General features: G+C 34.0%; 1 protein-coding gene across 3 annotated transcripts; it reads right to left on the bottom strand.

Moving 5' to 3' along the window:
- Nucleotides 1-11480: 11480 nt before the first annotated feature.
- On the bottom strand, nucleotides 11481-15035 carry LOC117930425 (ankyrin repeat-containing protein At5g02620-like). 3 transcript variants are annotated; one of them, XM_034851087.1, is made up of 5 exons: nucleotides 14458-15035; nucleotides 14269-14371; nucleotides 13680-13807; nucleotides 12692-13221; nucleotides 11481-12383 (listed from the first exon to the last, which is right to left on the bottom strand). In XM_034851087.1, the coding sequence occupies exons 1-5, from the start codon at nucleotides 15011-15013 to the stop codon at nucleotides 11634-11636; spliced, it is 2067 nt and encodes a 688-aa protein (XP_034706978.1). In that variant the 5' UTR covers nucleotides 15014-15035; the 3' UTR covers nucleotides 11481-11633. The 3 variants fall into 3 exon arrangements, with proteins under 3 accessions (XP_034706978.1, XP_034706979.1, XP_034706980.1); XM_034851088.1 differs by having other exon boundaries at nucleotides 13680-13787; nucleotides 14273-14371; XM_034851089.1 differs by lacking the exon at nucleotides 13680-13807 and having other exon boundaries at nucleotides 14273-14371.
- Nucleotides 15036-22317: the final 7282 nt, after the last annotated feature.

The following is a 22317-nucleotide window of genomic DNA, read 5'->3' as shown; positions in this document are numbered from 1 at the left end:
TTCAATATAAATTAAATAAATGCATAACTTCATTTAGTAGCATGCAATGAATTATCAATAGAATGTATGGGGATAATACCATAATTAGTATTAGTGATAAATCATATCCCATGATAATCCATTATGTAATATAAATACTAAAACAAGATAGGAAGACTAAGAACTTAACTAATTTAGCATCATACAACTAAATCTAAAGTACCCAATTTTATTGTGTTCACTAAAAGAAAGAAGCATTAGAAAATTAATTTACTTTGCTATTCTATATGATCCAAGTATATATAGTATATCAAATCCTCAAGTATGAACTCTCACTACAAGAAATAAGTTTTTATTAGTTGGATTCTCAAAATTAAGATACTATTAATGTATATAGATTCCATGAAAATGCTTGTCTTCACAAGGTTGGAATTTCTATCCCATCTAAGAATTGTATGTTTGTAAAATATTACACAAAGAAGCAAAATTTAAAATTGTCATGAAAATTTCAACAACATTTCTCTACTATTCTCATAGATGAACCCAAATTCTCAATGAAAATCCTTAATGTTTTTTAAGTAACTTTGTAAATTTGGAATCGCTAAATGCAGTTTCTATATTTTTATCTACTAGAAGCCTTAAGTTATAAAATTGAACTAATAAATGGGTTAGGTCATGATTGGGAAGCTTGTTTTAGATCTACCATCTATATTATTTTATTTTAATGGAGCCCAAACTAAATAGGGAACCCAACCATCTACCACAATACCATGTCATTTTACTAATATGGCCTTTGTTTATTGGTCAAATGGGGTCCTATTTGTTTGTACAAATTGACACTATATGTGGAGTGCAGTGTTCAATAGTTGGTGATCCATTTCATAATTTTAAAATAAAGAATTTGTTTGTTGATAAAACAACAACCATCCACCACCCATTCAACTAACAAGATTTAAGATTATTGTTTCTTTCCTATGGGTGATAATAAAAATAAAACAATTAAGCCCTAATACAATGAAAGTAGAAAAAAAAAATTGAATAGTTTGATTTTAAGAAATTATTAAACAAAATGATGAAAATTGCTATTGGAATTCACCAATTAATCAATTCTTCAACTACCACAATGATTCCCAAACAATAGACAAATCCTAAGTCTAAAGGTACCATTATGTCATCTAAAAATACAAAATATTTATCCAAACCTAAACTCTAAAACCCAATGTGTTTCAAACCTCATCTTAGTAGGATTTTTTTTAAAACATTATTTTAAAAAATTATAATTAAAGCATTGTTTTTTAAAAAATAAATAAATAAATACAACACTTTTCATCACTTGTTTTATTTTTGCACTAAACTCGTATTTGTTCAAGAGGCGAAATCACTTTTTATATTGAATTGAAAGACGAGTTCACTTTTCACCTTAAATTTTTCTATACAGAACTTGCTTTTTCAAAAGATAAGTTCACTTTTCCAATGTTGAACTCGTCTTTTGAAAAATACAACTTCACTTGAAATCTAAAAATGTGATAGTTTAAAAAAAAAAAAAAAAAAATTGGTGGTACAACCTTTTAAAAAAGTACACTACTCTTGTAGAAAGGCCTATCTCAATACTCCTTTGACTACTAGACTCAATAGAGTGTGACTTGGTATATCATTTTACATGCAATGTTAGATTTCTTTTTTTTTTTTTTGGTTTTCATATTCTCATAAACCAAAAATGGAAACTAATGAATAAAAATAAAAATTAAAGAAAAAAAAAACATTTAAAATATATATCAAGAAAGAAAGATATTGATCACCTATTTCTTTCAACATAAGTTCCTCTAAGTAAAATGATAAGGTTGGCACTATGGTTTAATCTTAGGAGGTTTAAGAGCACACATCTTGGGGGAAGGTTTGAGAGCACATCTTCAATACGGGAAGGTTTGAGAGCACATCTTTAATAGGGGAAGGTTTGAGAGCACATCTTCAATAGGAGGAGGTTTGGGAACACATCTTTGGTGGGAAAATAAGATTGATAACTTCTTCTTTTTTAAATATATACTACTATTAAAAATGTGAGGTGTTTGTCAATTTTTTCATTCCAAAAATGTCTGACAACTTACCTTTTAATTCTAAAAATACTTCTCATCAATTTATTAATAACAATATATTAATATTTAATGTTACAAAATGTATTCTATTATCATAATCTATTAGTATCAAATGACATTATACATTTTATTCTCTTTAGAACCTATAATATTCTTTGACTCTTGATGATGTGCCTAAGCCCCATATTTTCAATGCCCACATAAGCCTTTTCTATCATTTTCTCCTCTCCATGGTCACAACCGCTTCTTCTTCAAGCTTTTAGATTTCTTTGCAAAATTGTCATCGTAACATTCCTCTTCGCCACAAATGGCAGTCGATTCAAGACTATGTCTAGAGTTATGGTCATGGTTCTGGAAGATTTGGATTGATGAAAGTGTTATGTTAGGGACAAGAGAGAGCTTCAATGAAATGTAATGTTTTGGGGAAAGCTAAGAATGACAATGGTGGCAAAGAAGGTGTTCCTGAAAAGAACAAACAGTTTGTGTGGTGGTTTCGAGAGGCGTGGTTGTATTTTCACATTCATAGGGGTGACACGTTTGTTGTCATAATTTTTGGTGAAATTGTTGTCAATTCTTACTTGGAACCCATACTGAAGGCACATTTTCTATGAATTTCTTTTCCTCTGTTAATTTAGTTTGGATGAATAAACTGTTATTGTGTTTCATAAAAGCAATATGGAGGGTTGGTTTGGATAGTGGTGATACTCCACATTCAGATATGTTTTTCTTTTGTATTTTGGAAACTAATGAATCATAACATGCTTATTGGTGAAAGGAGATTGTTGTTTATCCCCTATTTGTTTAAAGAGAATGAATTGTGTTTGTGGAGTTGACAATTGAAGATGTTGACAGTGATTTAAATCCAAATAGTTTTAGAGAATTGGTCAAATAAATCTCTGATAAATATTTTTTTTTAATGAATTTACAACTCTTATCTAAGTAATTTATCGCATTGATGGTATCTATGTATATCAATTATTTGTGTTCTAATTTATTGTGATTCTATCTCTTGTGTTATTAATCATTTGGGTTATTGGATTTTAACGTTTTGATTTTTATCATTTCCCATATTTTTAATTCATTGAATTTTTGTTCATTGTGAATGTTATTTATTTATTATTTTAGCACTCATTGGGTTTTTTGTGAACACAATTAGGTCAACTATTGTTGCCATTAGTGTTTTTGATGATTTTGCTTACATGTTTATTAGGGAAATATTAGAATTCAAGGTGTTTGGTACATTTGAGAGGTAATCCAATTTAGTATTAGAGTATACCTTTTTTTTTTTATGAATCCTGATTTTTTTTTTATTTGGATCAAAATTTGTTACTTACTCTAGAAATTTATTATTTTTGTGAATACTTTTAATTTGTCTAATTATATTTTTTTATAAGTATTTATAACTTAAAGGTTTTACTAAAAAGAAAATGAAGTTAGTAGTTTTAAATTGAAATTAGTCTTATTTCTTAAGGTTTTTTTCCTTTTTCATTTTTAGCTTAATTGAATCTAGAACTTTCTTGTAAATTATAATTCTAAAAGGAGTTTTAATTACAACCTATTAATATTTAATGTTACAAAACGTGTTCATCCATTAATATCAATCACAAAATTTATTAATATTTAATGTTACCAAAATCTATTAATTATTCCCTTTAAAATCACCCTATAACATTATAAAATATTATAATTAATACATCATCTAACCAACAATTAAGAATTACCCCTTCACTCTTCAAATTTCTTATGATGACAGTTTCACTTTTCATTTCTAAAGTTTGAAAACTTTTTAAATTTCTAATAACCTTTTCCTCTTTGAAGAGAATTAAGAAGTTTTTGTAAATTGGCACTCCCAATTTGAATGAAGTACTATTTGGTGAGTTGTTATTTAGTGTTCTGAATGATTTTACTTAAATGTTTGTGTTACTTATGAGAATAATTTGATTACTTTGTTGAATTTTATTTTTATGATTTTGAGCTTTTTAAAACAATACTCAATTCTTTGAGGAGTTTGTTGGATGTGAGTTGGAAGAAAATTGAAATTTAAGGTAATTGGTAAATTTGAGAGGTAACTAAATTTAGTATTCAAGTATACATTTTTTTGTAATGAATTTTAATTCTTTATTTTATAATTCAATGTTTATTAGAATTGAAGTTTGCTACTTATTATATAAATTTAGTATTTTTGTAAATACTTTTAATTTTTATTATTTTTAGACAAGTATTCACAAGTTAAATCTTTTAATAAAAAAAATAAAGTTAATTGTTTCAATTGAAATTTGGGTAAATGTTTCTAGAGTATGTTTTTCTTCATTTTTTGTCTTATTGGATCTTAATTTTAGAATAATCAGAACTCTCTAAAAAATAAAATCTATATTTTTTTTAATATAAATTACCATTCTAGAGCTAAATCCATTTCCTTATTTTATAATTCAATGTCCAATAATATGCATAGGAATTGGACAATATAGTTTTTTGTTTTATAATCCAATATCTATAATAATTGGAAACTACAGTTCCTTATTTTATAATCCAATGTCTATAGGAATTAGAGATTCTTATTTATGCTATAAATTTAGTATTTTTACACATTCTTTTAATTTGTCTTATTTTGTTTCTTTTAAATTTTATCTTTAACCAATATTCACAACTTAAATCTTATAATAGGAAAAGTAAAGTTCCTTATTTTAATTGAAATTGAGGTAAGTATTTTTCAAGATTTTTTTTTTTTCATTTTTAGTTTAGTTGGATCTTCACTTTGGGATAACTATAATTTTCTCATAATTTTTGTTTGTTTGTTTTTTTTAAATACCAACCACTATTCTAAAATGAATTAAAAATAACCACATTTAACAATTTGAGAATGAAATATCAAGTATATTTGAGAGATCAAAAACAATTTTTATTCTTACTAAGATATTTGTCTTTTTATTTGCTCATGGTTCTTATTATTATGACTTTGTATTACATTCCAGAAACATATAGTTTTTCCTTGTGTAAATAAATTGATAAAATTAAAGGAAATTGACAAGGAAAACATAAAAATAAAAAGTATGTTTGAATAAATAATCCAATTTTTTTTTAATATTCATCTACTTTTCATAAAATTAGGACAAGTAAAAGTTACATTTTGTTGTCCCTAAATTGAAATGAATTTAAATTAACAATAGCTAACGGGTTTAAATAAAATTTGGTACATATCATTGCTAAGGTGACATTGATTTTGCCTAACTTAGAAAAATTGATTTTAAAAAGAATTTTACCATCTAAGATTTTTGGAATGGAAAAATGTAACATTATTTATATTTCATCTCAGTCCTTTTTTCTTTCTATTTATATTTCAACCCAATCATTTTTTTCCTTTTTTTATGTCTAGGTTGATTATTTGACTTTGAATCTCTTCTTAGTTTCTGTTGAAGTCAATCTTCCTAAATCTTCCATATTAAGAATAGATGATATGTATATGTTAGTTTTCCTATTGTAATTCCTGACTCATAACTGGATAGTCTAGAATATGGTAAGCTGATTCCTGACTTGTAGAAAAAGATCTCAAACCTCCTTGTATAAATACGCACTTCAACATCAATAATATCAATTCAGCCAATTCTTCTTCTTTTCATGGTATTAGAGCAGGACTAAAATCCTGATTCATTGCTGCACTCTAATCTCTCGTGTAGCATCTCTTTTCTTCAATCATCATGGCAAAATCGGAGATTCCTACGGATTTCTCAAAGGCAGATCTCTCCAATCCCTATTTCACTCACCATTCAAATCACCCATGTTTGGTTTTGATTTCCAAATCTTTGAATGGAGACAATTATTCGGCTTGGAAAAGGGCTATGATTCTAGCTTTAAATTCCAAGAACAAATTGGGTTTTGTTAATGGCTCGATCAAGGCTCCTTCAGAAGAAATTGATCCTGAAGGTTATACGACTTAGTCACGGTGTAACGACATGGTTCACTCCTAGATCGTCAATACTCTCAATCCAGAAATTGCGGACAGTGTAATCTATTATTCTACTGCTCATGAAGTTTGGGAAGATCTCTGTGAGCGATTCTCTCAGAGCAATACGCCTCGTATCTTTGAAATTCAACGAGATATTGCTTGTCTTCGACAAGAGCAACTCTCTGTCTCTACCTATTACACAAAATTGAAAGGCCTGTGGGATGAACCGGCTTCCTACAACGCTGCAGCACATGGGGCACAACAAGATCAACAAAAATTGATGCAATTTCTTATGGGTTTGAATGAATCTTACAGTGCTATTCACGGGCAAATCCTCCCGATGAATCCTCTCCCTTCTGTCCGCCAAGCATACTCCTCTGTCTCTCAAGAAGAAAAGCAACGCCTCCTCACTTTGACGAACGCAGCAGCGGAATCTGCCGTAAGTGCTGCTATGGTCGTGCGCAACAACGGCAAGTCTTCGACAACTTGGAAGGACGGAATAGATCGATCGAACATAGGAAGGATGGAACCGACTGATCGCCTTTCTGGTTCTCAAAATTTTCGGGTGAATCGGCCTTCTCAAGGACAAGATGGCAGACCATTTTTTGATCAAGATCAGCGCCGCATGGGTTCTAGAAGAGGACTCCCCCAGTGCTCGTATTGTAGAGATATGGGTCATTGGATCCAAAAAGTGTTTTCAACTACATGGATACCCACCAGGTCATCCTAAAGCAAGAATGAACTTAGGCTCAAACTCAAATCGGAATAAAAGTTTTTCTGTGGCAGATGAAGGGAAACCTGCAGTTACATTGTCAGAAGCCCAACTCAAGCAATTTTTGTCACTTCTTAATAGCCAAGATGAAAACTCTAGTTCCAAAGTGAATGCGGTAACAAAGCCAGGTTTGTCCAAAGTCGCTTCCCGTAATTGGATTATTGATAGTGGGGCGACAGATCATATTACTTCATCCTCTAAGTTATTGCATAAAGATAAAAATTGCTCGTTACCGCCCGTATCGTTGCCTAGTGGAGAAAAAACGAATATTGTTACGAAAGGGACTTTGCCTCTGAATTCCGTCTATTATCTGCATGATGTCTTATCTGTGCCTACATTCAAAGTTGATTTAATATCAGTTAGTCGTTTGACAAGAGGTCTAAATTGTTCAGTGACGTTTTTCCCTTATTGGTGTATTTTGCAGGATCTGGCTACGAGGAGGACGATTGGTTTTGGTAAACAACGTGATGGACTATACTATTTGGTGGCACTAGCGATAGAGAAATATTTAACCAACCATTCCTCATCCACAAACCAACCAGCTTGCAATCTCGCCATCTTTTCCACCGATCTCTGGCACAGTCGCTTATGCCATGTATCACCTTCTCGTTTGAGTTTCATTGCCAAGAATTTTTTGAATTTTTCTGTTCAGTCCAATAATGCTTGCCCTATATGTCCTTTGGCTAAGCAAAGTCGTTTACCTTTTGGTACTAGTGCTATTTCTTCTACAAAACCTTTTGAGATTATTCATTGTGACATTTGGGGTCGTTATCGACACCCTTCTCTGTTTGGTGCCCATTGCTTTCTCACTATTGTCGATGATTATACACGTTTCACTTGGATATTTTAATGCAACATAAAGATGAAGCACAGTCACTTTTAAAACGTTTCTTCAGCTATGTGTTCACACAATTTGAATTTCGCATTAAAACTTTTCGAAGTGACAATGGTAGAGAATTTACCTCACTTCGTTCCTTTTTTCAAGATAATGGGGTCATCTTTCAGCATTCTTGTGTTTACACACCTCAACAAAATGGGGTTGTGGAACGCAAACATCGTCATATTTTACAAGTAGCCCGAGCTTTGAAATTCCATGCTCAAGTTCCCACTCAATTTTGGGGGGAGTGTGCTCTCACTACCGTACACATCATCAATCGGTTACCTTCACCAGTATTGTCTTTCAAAACTCCTTTTGAATTGTTTTACTCAAAACCACCTTCTTACTCCCATCTCCATGTTTTCGGATGTTTAGCCTATGCCACCAATGTTCACACCTCTCACAAATTTGATTACCGTGTCATGCCATCCATCTTCATCGGTTATCCTGTTGGTAAGAAAGCATACAAATTATTTGATTTATCAACCAAAAAGGTCTTTACTAGCCGAGATGTCAAATTTCATGAAGATATTTTTCCTTATGTCTCTCTCAAGCCCAACTCTACTCTCTCTTCGTTGACCCATAATTCTGGTCCAATCCCCTTGGTGGCCCACGACATCTCTTCCTCCCTTGACTCTACTTCTCATGCACTTTCCCCTCTTCTTTCCAACCACACAAGCACACCATCTCCCACCATAGAAAATGATGACTTTTCCTCTCCTTCTCGACCTTCCGAACTCACCCTAACCAGCCACTCTGCTCCGTCACTCCAGCCGCCATATCACCCCGCCAATCAAACTCCACGATTATGTTTGCTCTCACGTTTCCTCCAATCAATTGTCTTCCTTGATTCCAGGTCCAACTAAAGGTACACGATATCCACTGGCCAATTATGTTTCTTATCACAGATATAAGCCTGCATATAGATCTTTTGTTGCTCAACATAGTGCTGTCACAGAACCCAAGTCTTATTCGGAAGCAGCCGCTCATCCTGAGTGGTAGGAGGTAATGCGTTCTGAATTGCAGGCTCTCCAAGCTAATGGCACTTGGTCTCTCACTCCACTTCCGGCAGGCAAGACACCGATTGGCTGTAGATGGGTGTATAAAATTAAACACCGTCCAGATGGGTCTATTGAGCGTTACAAAGCACGATTAGTAGCGAAAGGCCTTACTCAATTAGAAGGTGTCGATTATCAGGATACCTTTTCCCCACCGCCAAGATCATATTTGTCCGCTGCTTGCTTGCATTGGCCATAGCCCGTGGCTGGTCTCTTCATCAAATGGATGTTAACAACGCTTTTCTTCATGGCGACTTACATGAGGAAATATATATGTCTCCACCACCAGGGCTTCGGCGACAGGGGGAGGAAAACTTGGTATGTCGCCTTCATAAATCACTCTACGGTCTGAAACAAGCTTCTCGCCAATGGTTCGCCAAGTTCTCATAAGCTATTCAATCCGCCGGTTATGCACAATCTCAAGCCGATTATTCTTTGTTCACCAGAAAACAAGGCAAGTCCTTTACTGCCCTCTTGATATATGTTGATGATATTCTGATTACTGGCAATGATCCTGTGAGCATTGCTACAACAAAAAAATTTATGCATAGTCATTTTCATCTCAAAGATCTGGGTGATTTAAAATACTTTCTTGGCATTGAAGTTTCTGCTTCTAAAAATGGGATTTTTATTTCCCAACGTAAGTATGCATTAGAGATTATTGAGGATGCAGGATTGTTAGGCCCTGCCCCTATTGATACACCTATGGAACGAGGATTGAAATTGTTTGATAAGAGCGATTTGCTTAAGGATCAAGGTCGTTATAGGAGATTGGTTAGAAGGTTAATATATCTAACTGTGTCGAGGCCAAATATCACTTATGCAGTTCATGTGTTAAGTCGGTTTATGCATCAATCGAGAAAGGCTCATATGGAAGCAGCGTTCAGAGTTGTACGTTATCTCAAGAATGCACCTGGTTAGGGTCTGTTTTTCTCTTCGAATAATGATTTCAAATTGAGAGCCTACTATGATTCTGATTGGGCAGGTTGTCCACTTACTAGAAGGTCCACTACAGGCTACTATGTATTCCTTGGACCTTCACTGATTTCTTGGAGATCAAAGCGACAGAAAACAGTGTCACTCTCTTTAGCCGAAGCAGAGTATAGTGCAATGACAGGAGCTTGTTGTGAGTTGACATGGTTTCGGTACCTTTTGAAAGATTTGGGTGTTTTACATCAAGAACCTGCCTTGCTGTATTGTGACAACAAGGCAACGTTGCACATTGCAGCCAACCCTGTTTTCCATGAGCGTACTAGACACATTGAGATGGATTGTCACTATATTAGGGACAAGATCCAAGATGGTTCCATTATTACAAGACATGTGAGCTCAGCGCACCAACTTGCAGACATTCTAACTAAACCATTGGGAAAGGAAATTTTTGCTCCTATGATTCGCAAGTTGGGAGTGCAGGATATCCACTCTCCAACTTGAGGGGGAGTGTTGGAAAGTCAATCTTCCTAAATCTTCCATATTAAGAATAGATGATATGTATATGTTAGTTTTCCTATTGTAATTCCTGACTTATAACTGGATAGTCTAGAATATGGTAAGCTGATTCCTGACTTGTAGAAAAAGATCTCAAACCTCCTTGTATAAATACACACTTCAACATCAATAATATCAATTCAGCCAATTCTTCTTCTTTTCAGTTTCATACAAGGATTTTAAAAGAATAAATTCACATATTTAATTTTTTTTATTGGATTTGTTTTCATATTACCTCACCTGCGTTGCATGTGAACACTTCCTAACATATATATATATATATATATATATATATATACATACATATGTATGGAAGAGTAAGATGACTTTTTCAAAGAATCATTTTTTATAAAAATGACTATTTAGAAGAGTTAAGGAGCAAGTCTTTGAGGGGAAATAAAATCAATAGTAAAAGAATAGGATGACGTTTTGAAAGAATCATCTTTATAAAGATGACTATTTAAAAGAGTTATGGTCTCTTTCACAAAGTAGATATTTAATTTGAGAACGAGTGGGAAAATAAAATTAATAGCAATTTGCTTTTTAATATTTACATATAAGGGAAAGGATAGGATGATTTTTTCAAAGAATTGACTTCATAAAATAGATATTTAAATTGCAAAGTCATTATTTATCATATTAATTAAAGATAATGAAATTTAAAAAAAAAAAAAGTCATTGAAACAACTGTCATTATCTCCTTTTTTGTTGTAGTGACTTTGGATATACTATTAGATACATAATTAACAAATCAAAGAATTGAGTGCAATTAATTACAATAGATTTTTTTGTAGATATTAGAATGTTGATAGAGGCTGGACAAAAAGGAGGTAACTAGGATTAAGGCATAATGGAGTATTCCACAATGAAGGCCAAGAACAGGGAAGAAAAAATGAGTCAGCTGCAGGTGTTAACCTGCTCTGATACCATGAGGGAAAATAAGAGGGAATAATTGGTATATATTTTTCTCTATCTATTGATAGAATGAAAAAGCATCCTCCTACCAGGGTCTAACTTTGTGATTTTCCACTGTATCATATCAGGGTGATCTGAACAAATAACCTTGTTTTAACAATTAGTCATCCATGGCTTGGTAGTCTTTTCCCTAAAAACTCTTCATATTAGCTCGTAACCGATTCAAAATTCATGAAATTCATATAGATCGTTCCATGAAGTCCCCTAATCAAGTTCAAGGTAGTCTTTGGTTATTCTGGAAATATGACTAATCTACTTCAGTACAAACTGTTGAAGTTACAGAAGAAACAAGCCATGCATAAATCACCCACACCCCTCTTCCAAATTAACAAGCCATGCACAAATCAAATTCCCATACATCAATATTATTTTACATGTCTTTTTAACAGACTGAATTCATTAAGACAGAAGAGTACATAACTCAGAGGTGAATCCTACACAGCCACTTCTACAGAACCCCAAAGATGTAAAAGGTCAGGAACAGACACCCAAGCACAAATGCAGAGGTTGAAAGCTCTGAGGAACTGGGTAGCACCAAATAAATGCCAGAAGTAAATGCTATCACCATTCCTAGGATGGAAACGTATGTGAGTATGGCTGAAAATTTTATGAAACGTAGAAGCAGATGATAGTTTCGTTCCAGTGAAGCAAAAAAGTGGAGAAACACTGCTGCAGTTGAGCAATAGAAAGCTATACCATCTGACAACAAGAAGGCCTTGAAGGCTATCTTTGTTGAGAGAACTGCTTTACCTTTGTCGGGGTCATCATCATTGTACCCACCAGGTAGAGTAAAGCCTGCTGCAAAAGTGACAGTTGCTATTAGCGTCGCGACCAATAAATGGGTGTTGGAAATGTCCTTGAGACGATGAGATCGAAGTTCCTTTTCTTTCATGATTTCTCTGTTCCTATCAAGAAGTATACTCATATTGCTAGCAGTACGAGACGCGCCATCACTGCTCTGAGTACTGGTATCGCTAGCACTACGATCTATGCCATCACTGCTCTGAGTACTGCTATCGCTAGCACTACGATCTATGCCATCACTGCTCTTTTGATGTCCATTGTTATCAGTCCGCATATTTGCATTTTCCTGGTATCCTTCATTGTCACCATTTTGCATATATGCATTGTCTCTAATGACCAACCGGTGTAAACTTTGTCGACCACCAGCATGCTCCAACTTCCTCATGATCCAATACTGCAGTCATTTGAAAGGAATTAGAATGAACTTGTAAAGCAAAGCTATGGGAAAATTTTTGAATCAAACATTGAACAAAATCTAGTGGCTAGCTCTTAAAGAGGACATCAAACACATTGAATAATATTAGCCATCCATTTCAGATACTTTTTTCTTTTTCTTTTTTCTCTCTTTTTTAAGTAATCGCTTAACAGATTGAATGGCTATAATCATTCAACATGATCTTTCTGCATCAAATATCTTCAGAGAGATATGAGAAGCCTCATCATGTCTAATTAAAATTTGTCTCAAACTTTACAGTAACGTACCTTGATTATTTCTCCAATATCCATATTTGACTGGACAATGTCAATAGTCTTCAAATACCCATTGTTCATTGCCCTTTTGTCCACTCTATCGTCTGCAGCCAACATAATCACAACCCCGTAATGTCCATAAATGGCAGCTAGATGAAGTGGTGTGTTACCTTCATTATCTGGCTCATTTATGATACTTTCCAAGTTTGGCTTCTTCAGGATATACTTAACGACTCTAGCGTTTCCATATTGAGCTGCAACATGAAGAATTGTGCGGCCTTTGTTGTCAATCAAATCATGAACATCTGGAAGACATGTGATAATCTGTTCCATTACATTAGTGTGGCCCTCTTTGGCTGCAATGTGGAGAGCACAACTGTGTTCTACATCCAATAAGCCAGCAACAGATTTGTCATACTTCAGTAACTTCTCAGTTGCTTTGAGGTGACCCAAGTGGGCAGCATAGTGAAGAGGGGTCCACCCAAATTCATCTGCCTTTTTTATCACATCCTTCTTCATTTCAAATAGTACTTCCATAATATCTATACATTGGGAGAAGAAGGTTAGAAATCTTAAAAAGAAGTGGAAGAATCTACTTAAATAGCATTTCATACCTCACCAAAAATCTGTCAAGAGAAATGGAAAAGGCGACCAAAACACCCTTTCCCCCATATTTTAAGCATAAAAATGTCCTCAATAATGATCCCCTTCATTTCCAAAAAAAAAGGAAAATCTTCATACATCTTGATAAATAAACACATGGCTTAATCAGTTGTATGGTTTGAAGGTCCTTTCTTTTTTCTTATATAGGAATGGGTGTTCAAATAGGGTGAGAATGGAGAGAACTCTCCACTCATAAGCTTTTTGCAGTAAAAAGGAAAAAGGAAAAAATCCAACTTCTTAGTAAACAAGAATGAAAAGGGCACAGGATCTTCTTACTTGAGCTTAATTAGCTTTAAAAAGGGGACAAAAGGAGTCTTATTAAAGCAGAGGAATTTACCAATTTCATCATTCAATTGTTTTCCTTTGAAGTGTCCTCGTACCCTAAAGAAAAAGTTTGTAACCACACGGCGAAGTTTTTCTAGAGATAATTCTGGAAATTCTTGGCCTGCAGCATGATATAACAAACTAAAATCAGTGATATCCCCATAAAAATAACAAAGAAGGCCAAAAAAACAAAGGCTTGCCTTTTAGTTTGTTCATCTTGCATAAGGGATTGAAAAAATGAAAAGGAAAGAAAGAAAATTAATGCAAAGTCTTTTCCCAAAAGTGGTCCATATTCAGAAGAAATATTTGTTGAAATAATTTTCAAAACTTCATACCAAACAAGGAAATAATGAAAGCTGATATTTTTCATCTACTTGATTTCTTTTCTTCAGTTTCTTCCTCATTTTTCTCTCCAGGCATGGTGGTAAGACTTGGGTCTTAGAAAGTATACACCCAAATGCCTGAAGACTTGGGTTTTTTTTTTCTTTTTTTTCTTTTTTTGTCACCAGAATGATCACTGGACGCCCTTTGCATGCCCAAATTAAACTTGAAAAAGTAAAACAAATTAACATTAGAAATGAAGATTTCAAATATATTCCTACTAACCAACATTGGATTGTGTTCCTGGAAACCATTCTCCTCGTAGATGCAGTCCAAGTCCATTTACAGACAGCTCGGGGGGTATGGGTTTACCCAGCTCAGGACCTACAAGTTAGGAAGAATCGAAGAAATCTTTTAAGTATACAAAAGCAAGCATGAACATAAACTTTTATGCATAGAAAGATTTTGACCTTTATGGGTACGAATCACAGCTGCATGTAAAGCGGTCATCCCTTTCGTGCCCTCACAGGAACATTCAGAACTGTTTCCTTTCAACAGTTCGTCAGCAATATTGAAAAACCCCCTTTCCACAGCCAAATACAAGGGGGACTCTTTATGATTATTAACCAAATCCAACAACTTAGGATTTTCTTGAACCAACGGTTTCACCACCTCAAGATGACCATTGCTCACAGCCACATGCAGTGCCGTATCAGCCCTCTCATTCTTCATTTGCAGTGCTTGCTTGGCATTTTTACTTTCAAGAAAGCACTTAACCATGTCACTACAGCCAGTTCTCGAGGCGATATGCAGCGGAGTGTTGCCTTTGAAGTCAGCTCTAGTCAGAAGCTCTGGAAACTTCTCAACAAGAGCTTCAGCAAAGCCTATGCACTTGAAATTAGCAGCAATGTGAAGAGCATTGCGTTTCTGGGATGTGGCTTGGCAGGGAATACTCTGGAGGCTATGTGGCTTCTGCAAGTAGTCCTTATCCCCAGTTTTAGCAGCTATGTAAAGATCAGTATCCATGTCTTGACAATGGAAATCAGAATCCATGGGGATGCTTGCTAGGAATCTCCTTCTTTGCAGTCTACATATATATTACTAAAAGAATAGACCAGTCCACATCAAATGGGGTACAGAGCCTGCTCAACAATAATTGCACCTCTCACCTACTGCATTAACAAAGCTCATATCATCACAAAAACTTTTTAGTACATATAAATAATTTTGTTTCATAAAGTATCATTATTATTACTTCAATATATATTAGTTTTATGAAGGGTTTATGATTGTAGACGAGTCAAAATTCATCCATTTTTGTTTTGTTTATCACCTAGTGTGGGCATTTTGGCTCTTTTACGGTGTGGCCATCGATTCAAATGCTTACACAAAGCTTCAATGAATTTTGTGGCAGCTCCCCGTGGAAACTTGCCACCAAAGCTCCCAATTGAGAAATGTTGTTTTTAAAATAATAACAGAATTGAGTAATTTTCTTTCTTTCTTATCTCCAATGTTTTTGCTAAATACTTTCACTTTTGGAGCTTGGTTTTATATCTAATTTCGTAAGTCCTAAGATATCTACTACCATGTACCTTGAAAGGTTGGTGTTGAATCTATTGATTAATTGTATATGTTAGGACAATGAGTCTTCATCATAAGTTAGCAATTTTGTTCCTTTTAATTTTTGGCTTAGGAATCTTTTTAAATAGTGACTTACTTTCTATTAAAGATTCAAGGTTGTTGTTCGATCAACTGGAAAGTTATATGTAAATCTAAAAAGGTTTGGTTTGTGGCAAGTTAGGTGTTTAAAAGGGTTAAGTGGATTGGTATATTTTTTATTGAATTAAAAATGTTTTATTTAATATTTTGAAAATGCAAGGGATGCTCGAGTGGTGGAAATAGTGCTCAAGCGTTGGGACCACTCAAACACTTATCCAACACTTAAGTGATCAAGGCACTCAAGTGGTAGGTAAGTGCGCTCGAGTGCTCATCCCAAATCTGCGAAAATATGGTAGAATATTTTTGGATAATTCATGCAAATTGAGTTTGGAAACTTCACTATACCAATCCCCTAAGGCTTGGAGGCCTATATAAACCCATCTATAACCCTTTTAGTATGAAGTGTATTAAAACCAAATGGAAGAATGAATAATCAAATGGAAGAATACGACAATTAAGGAGAAAGATTACATGAAGATAGGACCTTATGCTTCAACAATAAGTAGCCTTATGTATGTGATGTTGTGTCCTAGATTAGATATTTGTTTTACTGTAGGAATGATGAGTAGATAATAATCCAATCCAAGTATAGAGCATTGGACAACGTCCAAGTATTAGAACCATAAACAAAAAGCTAAAACCATGATCATTGATTCTAATTTTCATATGAAAATTTAAAATTTTAAAAAAATATAACAATAAAATAATATCGCAGGATATTTTTATTTAATTTATATATGATTGGATTTATAAAACAAATAAATATTTTTTTTAGTATGGATATATAAAATCTTATATCCTAAACCTCTAAATTTTTTTATTATATATTTATTTTTATATTAAATTTGTTCTCATTAATTATTTATTATACATTATTATTATTTATTTAAAATATCCATAAATAATTGAAATCAATAACCATAAAAAGATGAAATGGTGACAAATTTTGAAATTAAAAAGATTTCATGAAGCCAATACATTAAAAAAAAAACATTGCAGAGTGAAAAAAAATAAAATTCATATGGTATGGTTGATTGTCACACGATAAAGTTTTAAAAAAATAAAAATTGTTATAGTTCATGGTAGGTAGGAGGAGAAAAGGGTAATTTTAGAATTTTGATGAATATAACTATTTAAGTGTATATTTATAAGATTAGTTTTTGTAAGCGAGAAGTCAAGTCAAACCTCTCAAAAAAAATCTTTTTTTTTTAAGGTGCACATGATTATATGATTCTTCCTATCTCAAGGCTGGGGCCCATGCTGAAATGATATGTCAACAACCCTCCTTAAAGTAGAGTTGTAAAAGCTACTTCCCTTCTATGTCTCCGGTCGATATTTCAGTCTAGTGTGGCGGCTTTTAACGCTTCATCTACCTATCTTCTTTTACGTTGAGCGTGGAATCCACCGTTATTTGAACTTAGGAGATACCCACACTGACTTTTCAAGTTTTGTCCAGTTGAGGAAACTTTGAAAATTATTTAGCAGAAGACTGATAATGCAACCTTCTTCATAAGATGGGTGATTTTTGAACACTACTGTACTCTAACCAAATACCATTTGTGCTTATATGTGATACAGTGGATGGAATATCTTTTCCCCTTTATTACGCAAATACTTGTTTAATAAGTTCTTATTCTCCTGCGAGTAACTTGCGATTGATTGTTTGAATAGGTAGGGAATTTTTTTTAAATTAGTCCCCCATCCATGCCCTTTAGAGGTTCTGAAATTCATTTGTAACATTTATGATTTTTTGGAAAATAAAAGTACCTACTCCAATAATACCAATATGAATGGTACCACCAAACTTTCGTACGTATCTATAAAGAAGGAGAAGGTGCCCAAACAATGTATCCAGAAAAAAACATTCAAGAAAATAATCCCAACTACTAGATTTCAACAAGTAGGATTTTGAGCATAAAAGAAATAAAATAAAATAAAAATAATGACGGCTTCGAATGACATCACTGACCCAACGCATGCAGAGGAGTTAGGAGTTGCGTGGAAATTGTGAAAGGCGTAGATCACGCCACATGGAAGCAGTGGAGACATGGCCAGTAGGATAATTAATATTCATGTGGATAACAGAGTGGATCAAAACAATGCCATTCCCATCATGAATGAACACTCATTAACTTCTGCGTTTACTTGACTTTTGAGAGATTTGCAAAACATGTAGAGAGAGATATCACTGGAAGAGTTTTCTTCTCATTAATCATGTTATGACTTTTAGTAATAAAATAAGTATGCAGCTGTTTAGAAAGAAAGACCAGGATGGGTAGTTGCAACGCGCAACAAAAAGTCCCATCAGACTTCTCATCCCTGGGAATCTTACACTCGCTAGGTAGACTAATCAAACCAGGACCCAACTGGTACAAGCTACTGTTTCAACCACTCAATATTTAAGGAATCACTTCCTAGTCACTAAGAACATAAACTAATCAAACCCAACCTGGCACAGGCTACCTTATCGACTAGTCAGTACTCAAGGGATCATTTCCTAGTCGCCAAGATCGTTAATTTAGAAAATCTTACACTGAAAAATGATTCTCTTAAGCTATTGACTTCAATATTTACTTGGAAATGATATCAAAGGGAAAAAGATTACCGATTCAGAAAAATGTAAAGCAAGGTACAAAATACTAGATGGAGATATCTCAAAGAAAGAAATTCTTTTCCTATAGCTAAACTAATGCACACGATCAAATCTAACACTGACATTTGTTCTTGGAGCCAGACAGAAAGCCAAGTACAGATACAGAGTGTTTTCAAGATGGGATTATTTGGTGTTTTTAACTATTTAAGTTGAATGATGAAAACACATGACTTCAACAATGACAAACCAAATTGGTAAGTATCCTGCTTAATAACCATAGTTTGCTCCATACACCGGGCCATAGCCTCCAGTGTGGCTTGCATGTGCTGGGTTGGATGCAGGAGATGCATACATCGAACCATGAGCTGCATAAGAATTATAGCCTGGGTCAGCAGATCCACCAGTTTGGGCCTGTGCTGGTGCAGCAGCTTCAGCCATAAAATTCTGCAACACAAACAATCATTACAAGCAGACAAGTCCAATTTGATTACATAATGAAGCATTGACAAAGAATAAACAAAATTTTAATGGAAAAATCAACATTTTTGGTTGAGTAAGATGCCAATAAAACAATAATTAAACAATTCTATATTATCAGTAAATATCAATGATGAAGCTAAATGGAAAAGAATGAAGTCCAACTGTCTGAATTGCTGACGTGTACTTAACATTTCAATAATATATATCCTATAAAAAAAATTCTTTAATTCTTTAATTCTAGTAATAAAGTCGGTCCCACCATACCTACCCCCACACGCACCCAAACACCACATACAAGGAGACATCAGAAACAATGATCTAATGCTATGCAATGTCATTATGCAAATGGAAACTGCAATATTAGCAAAGACAAACCAACAACTTGGTATCAAAAACAGGGAGGAAGAGTGCCTGTATCAGTTGCTGAGCTGCTTGGACTTGGGAAGCAGTTCCATTGATTTACGTCGCTACAAAAGACTCTTTAGGAGAAAGTTGAGGAGTTCACATGTGTATAGGAAGATTGATTCACAAGGCCCTTGAAAATTTTCTATTTAAAGCTCTTGTAAGGAAAATGGGAGACATATCTTCCTTCTTCATCATTCCTTCTTTTCTCATTTCTTTTTTCTTGATATAAAGCTAAGGATTCTCTCATTTCTTTCTTCTTCATTGTAAGTTACTTGATAGAAGCCAAAATATGTGCTCCAATGGCACATATATGATGTTATAATTGATGTAATATAAAAAGTTCAAATCATCCAACTTAACTTAATTTCATGCTACGGCCATAGTTATGGATCTAACTTTTATTTTGAGCCTAATTCTAAGTTTAAGGGTTGACAAAAACAGATAAGTGCAAAAGTCATTATCAACCAAGAAAGTAGAAGGGGTTAAACTATAACTAAGAGACTCAAGACTTATGAACCATGAAAGTCCAAGAAAGGGTGTAAGAAGCAAGCCATAGGCATGAAATACCAATAGTAGATGTTATGGATTGAGATAGAGGGCAAGAAACCATAATGGAGGAGGTTTGAAGCAAATGTAATCAAGTTCACATGAAAATTTGGAACTCAAAATTTGGCAGTAACATTTACTTTGACTTTGAGATAAAGTTTAGAACACTTTTTGAGGTCAATTTTGGGAAAACTAGATATTGTTTCGAAGCTTGAGAAGTCAAAAGTCCAACACTTCAAATGATGCACAAATCGGAGTTGAAATAAGGAAGTTATGTGCATTTGAAGCAAACTAGGGAAAGAAAAATGTTGAGTTTGAAATTGACATCCTGAATTCGAAATGGTTTTTGGCTAGTTAAAACTCAAAAGGAATGCAAGGATACTTGTCATAGAGGCTAAGTTTTATCCTCCTACCTATTTCAAATAGGAGACAAATTTCAAACCCAAAAACATGCATGGTGGGCCATTTAAAACTCAAAGGAATGCAAGGATACTTGTGGTAGAAGCTAAGTTTGAATCCCCCTACATATTTTGAAAAAGAGACACATTTCCAACCCAAAAATATAGTGAACATGCATGGGCAGTGTTTGAGTTCTAAATTCACTATGAATTTGTGGATGTCACCATTTTTTGTAATAAACCTTTCGGATATCTATCTAGCCTTCACAATTATTAAAAAGTATTTATTCCAATAATTATGGTTGTAACCCTACAAATAAGGTTAAGAATATTAGGGGAAATTTATAACTTCAGAGTTCACTTTCTTATCTAATTTTCCTCTCCTCTTTGTTGTCTTCATTTACAACATCAAAAAAATTATTATTGTTTCATCTACAAATTGTCTAAAACTCATTAAATTCAGAGCATAGAAGTATTGAACATTCTCATATACATTTGTTTGAGGCTGTGATAACATACAATTTTACATTATATATTAATGGATATTTTCCTACCGTCATATCTTGCCGTGGATCACACTATCAAACATAGAAGTATTCGAAGGAATTACCAAAAACCTTCTATTAAGTAAATACACAGAGATTTTAGAGTTAAATACAGGCAGTTCCTTACTAAGAGAGTATTCCATCTATACATGAACTAATGTATATATTGTCTATAAAGTCATTGAGAAATTAAGAATATACAATTAATATCACATTCTATTCTATGGTTCTACAGAATCCCAAAGATGTAAAAACTCAAGAATAAACACCCAAGCACAATTGAAGTTGTTGAAGTCGGGGAGGAATCAGGTAGCATCACATAAATGCCTGAAGTAAATGCTATCACCATTCCCAGTAGAGAGATGTAAGTGAGTAGGGCAGAAAATTTTGTGAAACGTGGAAGCAAATGATAGTTTTGTTCCAGTGAAGCAAAAAAGTGGAGAAACACAGCTGCAGTTGAGCAATACAAAGCCATAGCATCTGTTATCACAAAGACTTTGAAAGCTGCCTTTGTTGATAAGACTGACTTACCCTTGTTTGGGTTATCTTCATTGTACCCACCAGGTAGAGAGAAACCAGCTGCAAATAAAGCAGTGGAACCAATGCATAATCTAAAACCATCGGCTTTCGATGCACATACCTTTTTGATTTCTCCCAGATCCATATTTGATTGGACAATGTCGATAGCCTTCAAATATTTCTTGTTTGTTGCCTTCTTATCCACTCTACGATCTCCAGCCAAAATCCGGACGCTGTTGTACCGTCTGTAGATAGCAGCTAGATGCAAAGCCGTGTTGCCTTGATTATCTGACTCATTTATTAGGCTTTCCCATCTTGGTTCTTCTAGAATATACTTCACCACTATAGACTTCCCACATTGGGCTGCAACGTGAAGAATGGTCCGACCTTTATTGTCAACCCAATTATATGCACATGGACAGCGTTTGATATCTCTGCTATTATATCAGGGTAGCCTTTTTTAGCTGCTATGTGAAGAGCAGAACTGTCTTCTTTATCCCACAAGTAAGCAACTGATTTATCACATTCCAGCTATTTCCTAGTCGCTTCAAGATGTCCCAATTGTGCAGCATAATGAAGGGGAGTCCACGTAAATATGTCTGTTTCTGTGACCATATCTTTCTTTTTGTCCAGTAGTATTGCAATAATGTCATCTAGCAATTTAGACCAAGAAGAAGAAATATAATTAAAACAGACTTTTTCATCCAGAGTACTTTTAGAAAATATATTACGTTCTTTTTATTTTAATATCAGATAACGGCTCGGGATTACTTCTCCATGAGAAGGATCAGGCATTATGCAATGAATTTTCCCATCAATTGTAAAGAGGGTAGCTACTAGCCAGTGTGGCATATATTGTAAAAGCAATTGTGTGATTTTCTTTCCCTGGTCTTACTACTTTTCTAGTTCAGTTAAGCTCTCCACCTATCAATTAGAGAAGCAGAAGTAAAGGTTTGGGCTTGGGTAAGTATTCTTCAAAAACAATTCTAAAAAATAATTTATAAGAACTATTGAAAACCATTTTCTGATGATATTTTATAAAACAAAAGTTCTAATGGCTGTATTATTATGCTTGGTTGGAACTAATGAATAGTGACTATCTGTCATAAGTATAGGGAGGCCATG

This window comes from Vitis riparia, chromosome 14, assembly GCF_004353265.1.
Source record: "Vitis riparia cultivar Riparia Gloire de Montpellier isolate 1030 chromosome 14, EGFV_Vit.rip_1.0, whole genome shotgun sequence".
Taxonomy (NCBI): domain Eukaryota; kingdom Viridiplantae; phylum Streptophyta; class Magnoliopsida; order Vitales; family Vitaceae; genus Vitis; species Vitis riparia.
Note: the sequence above shows the minus strand (reverse complement) of the source record. Positions and strands in the feature narration are given on the sequence as shown.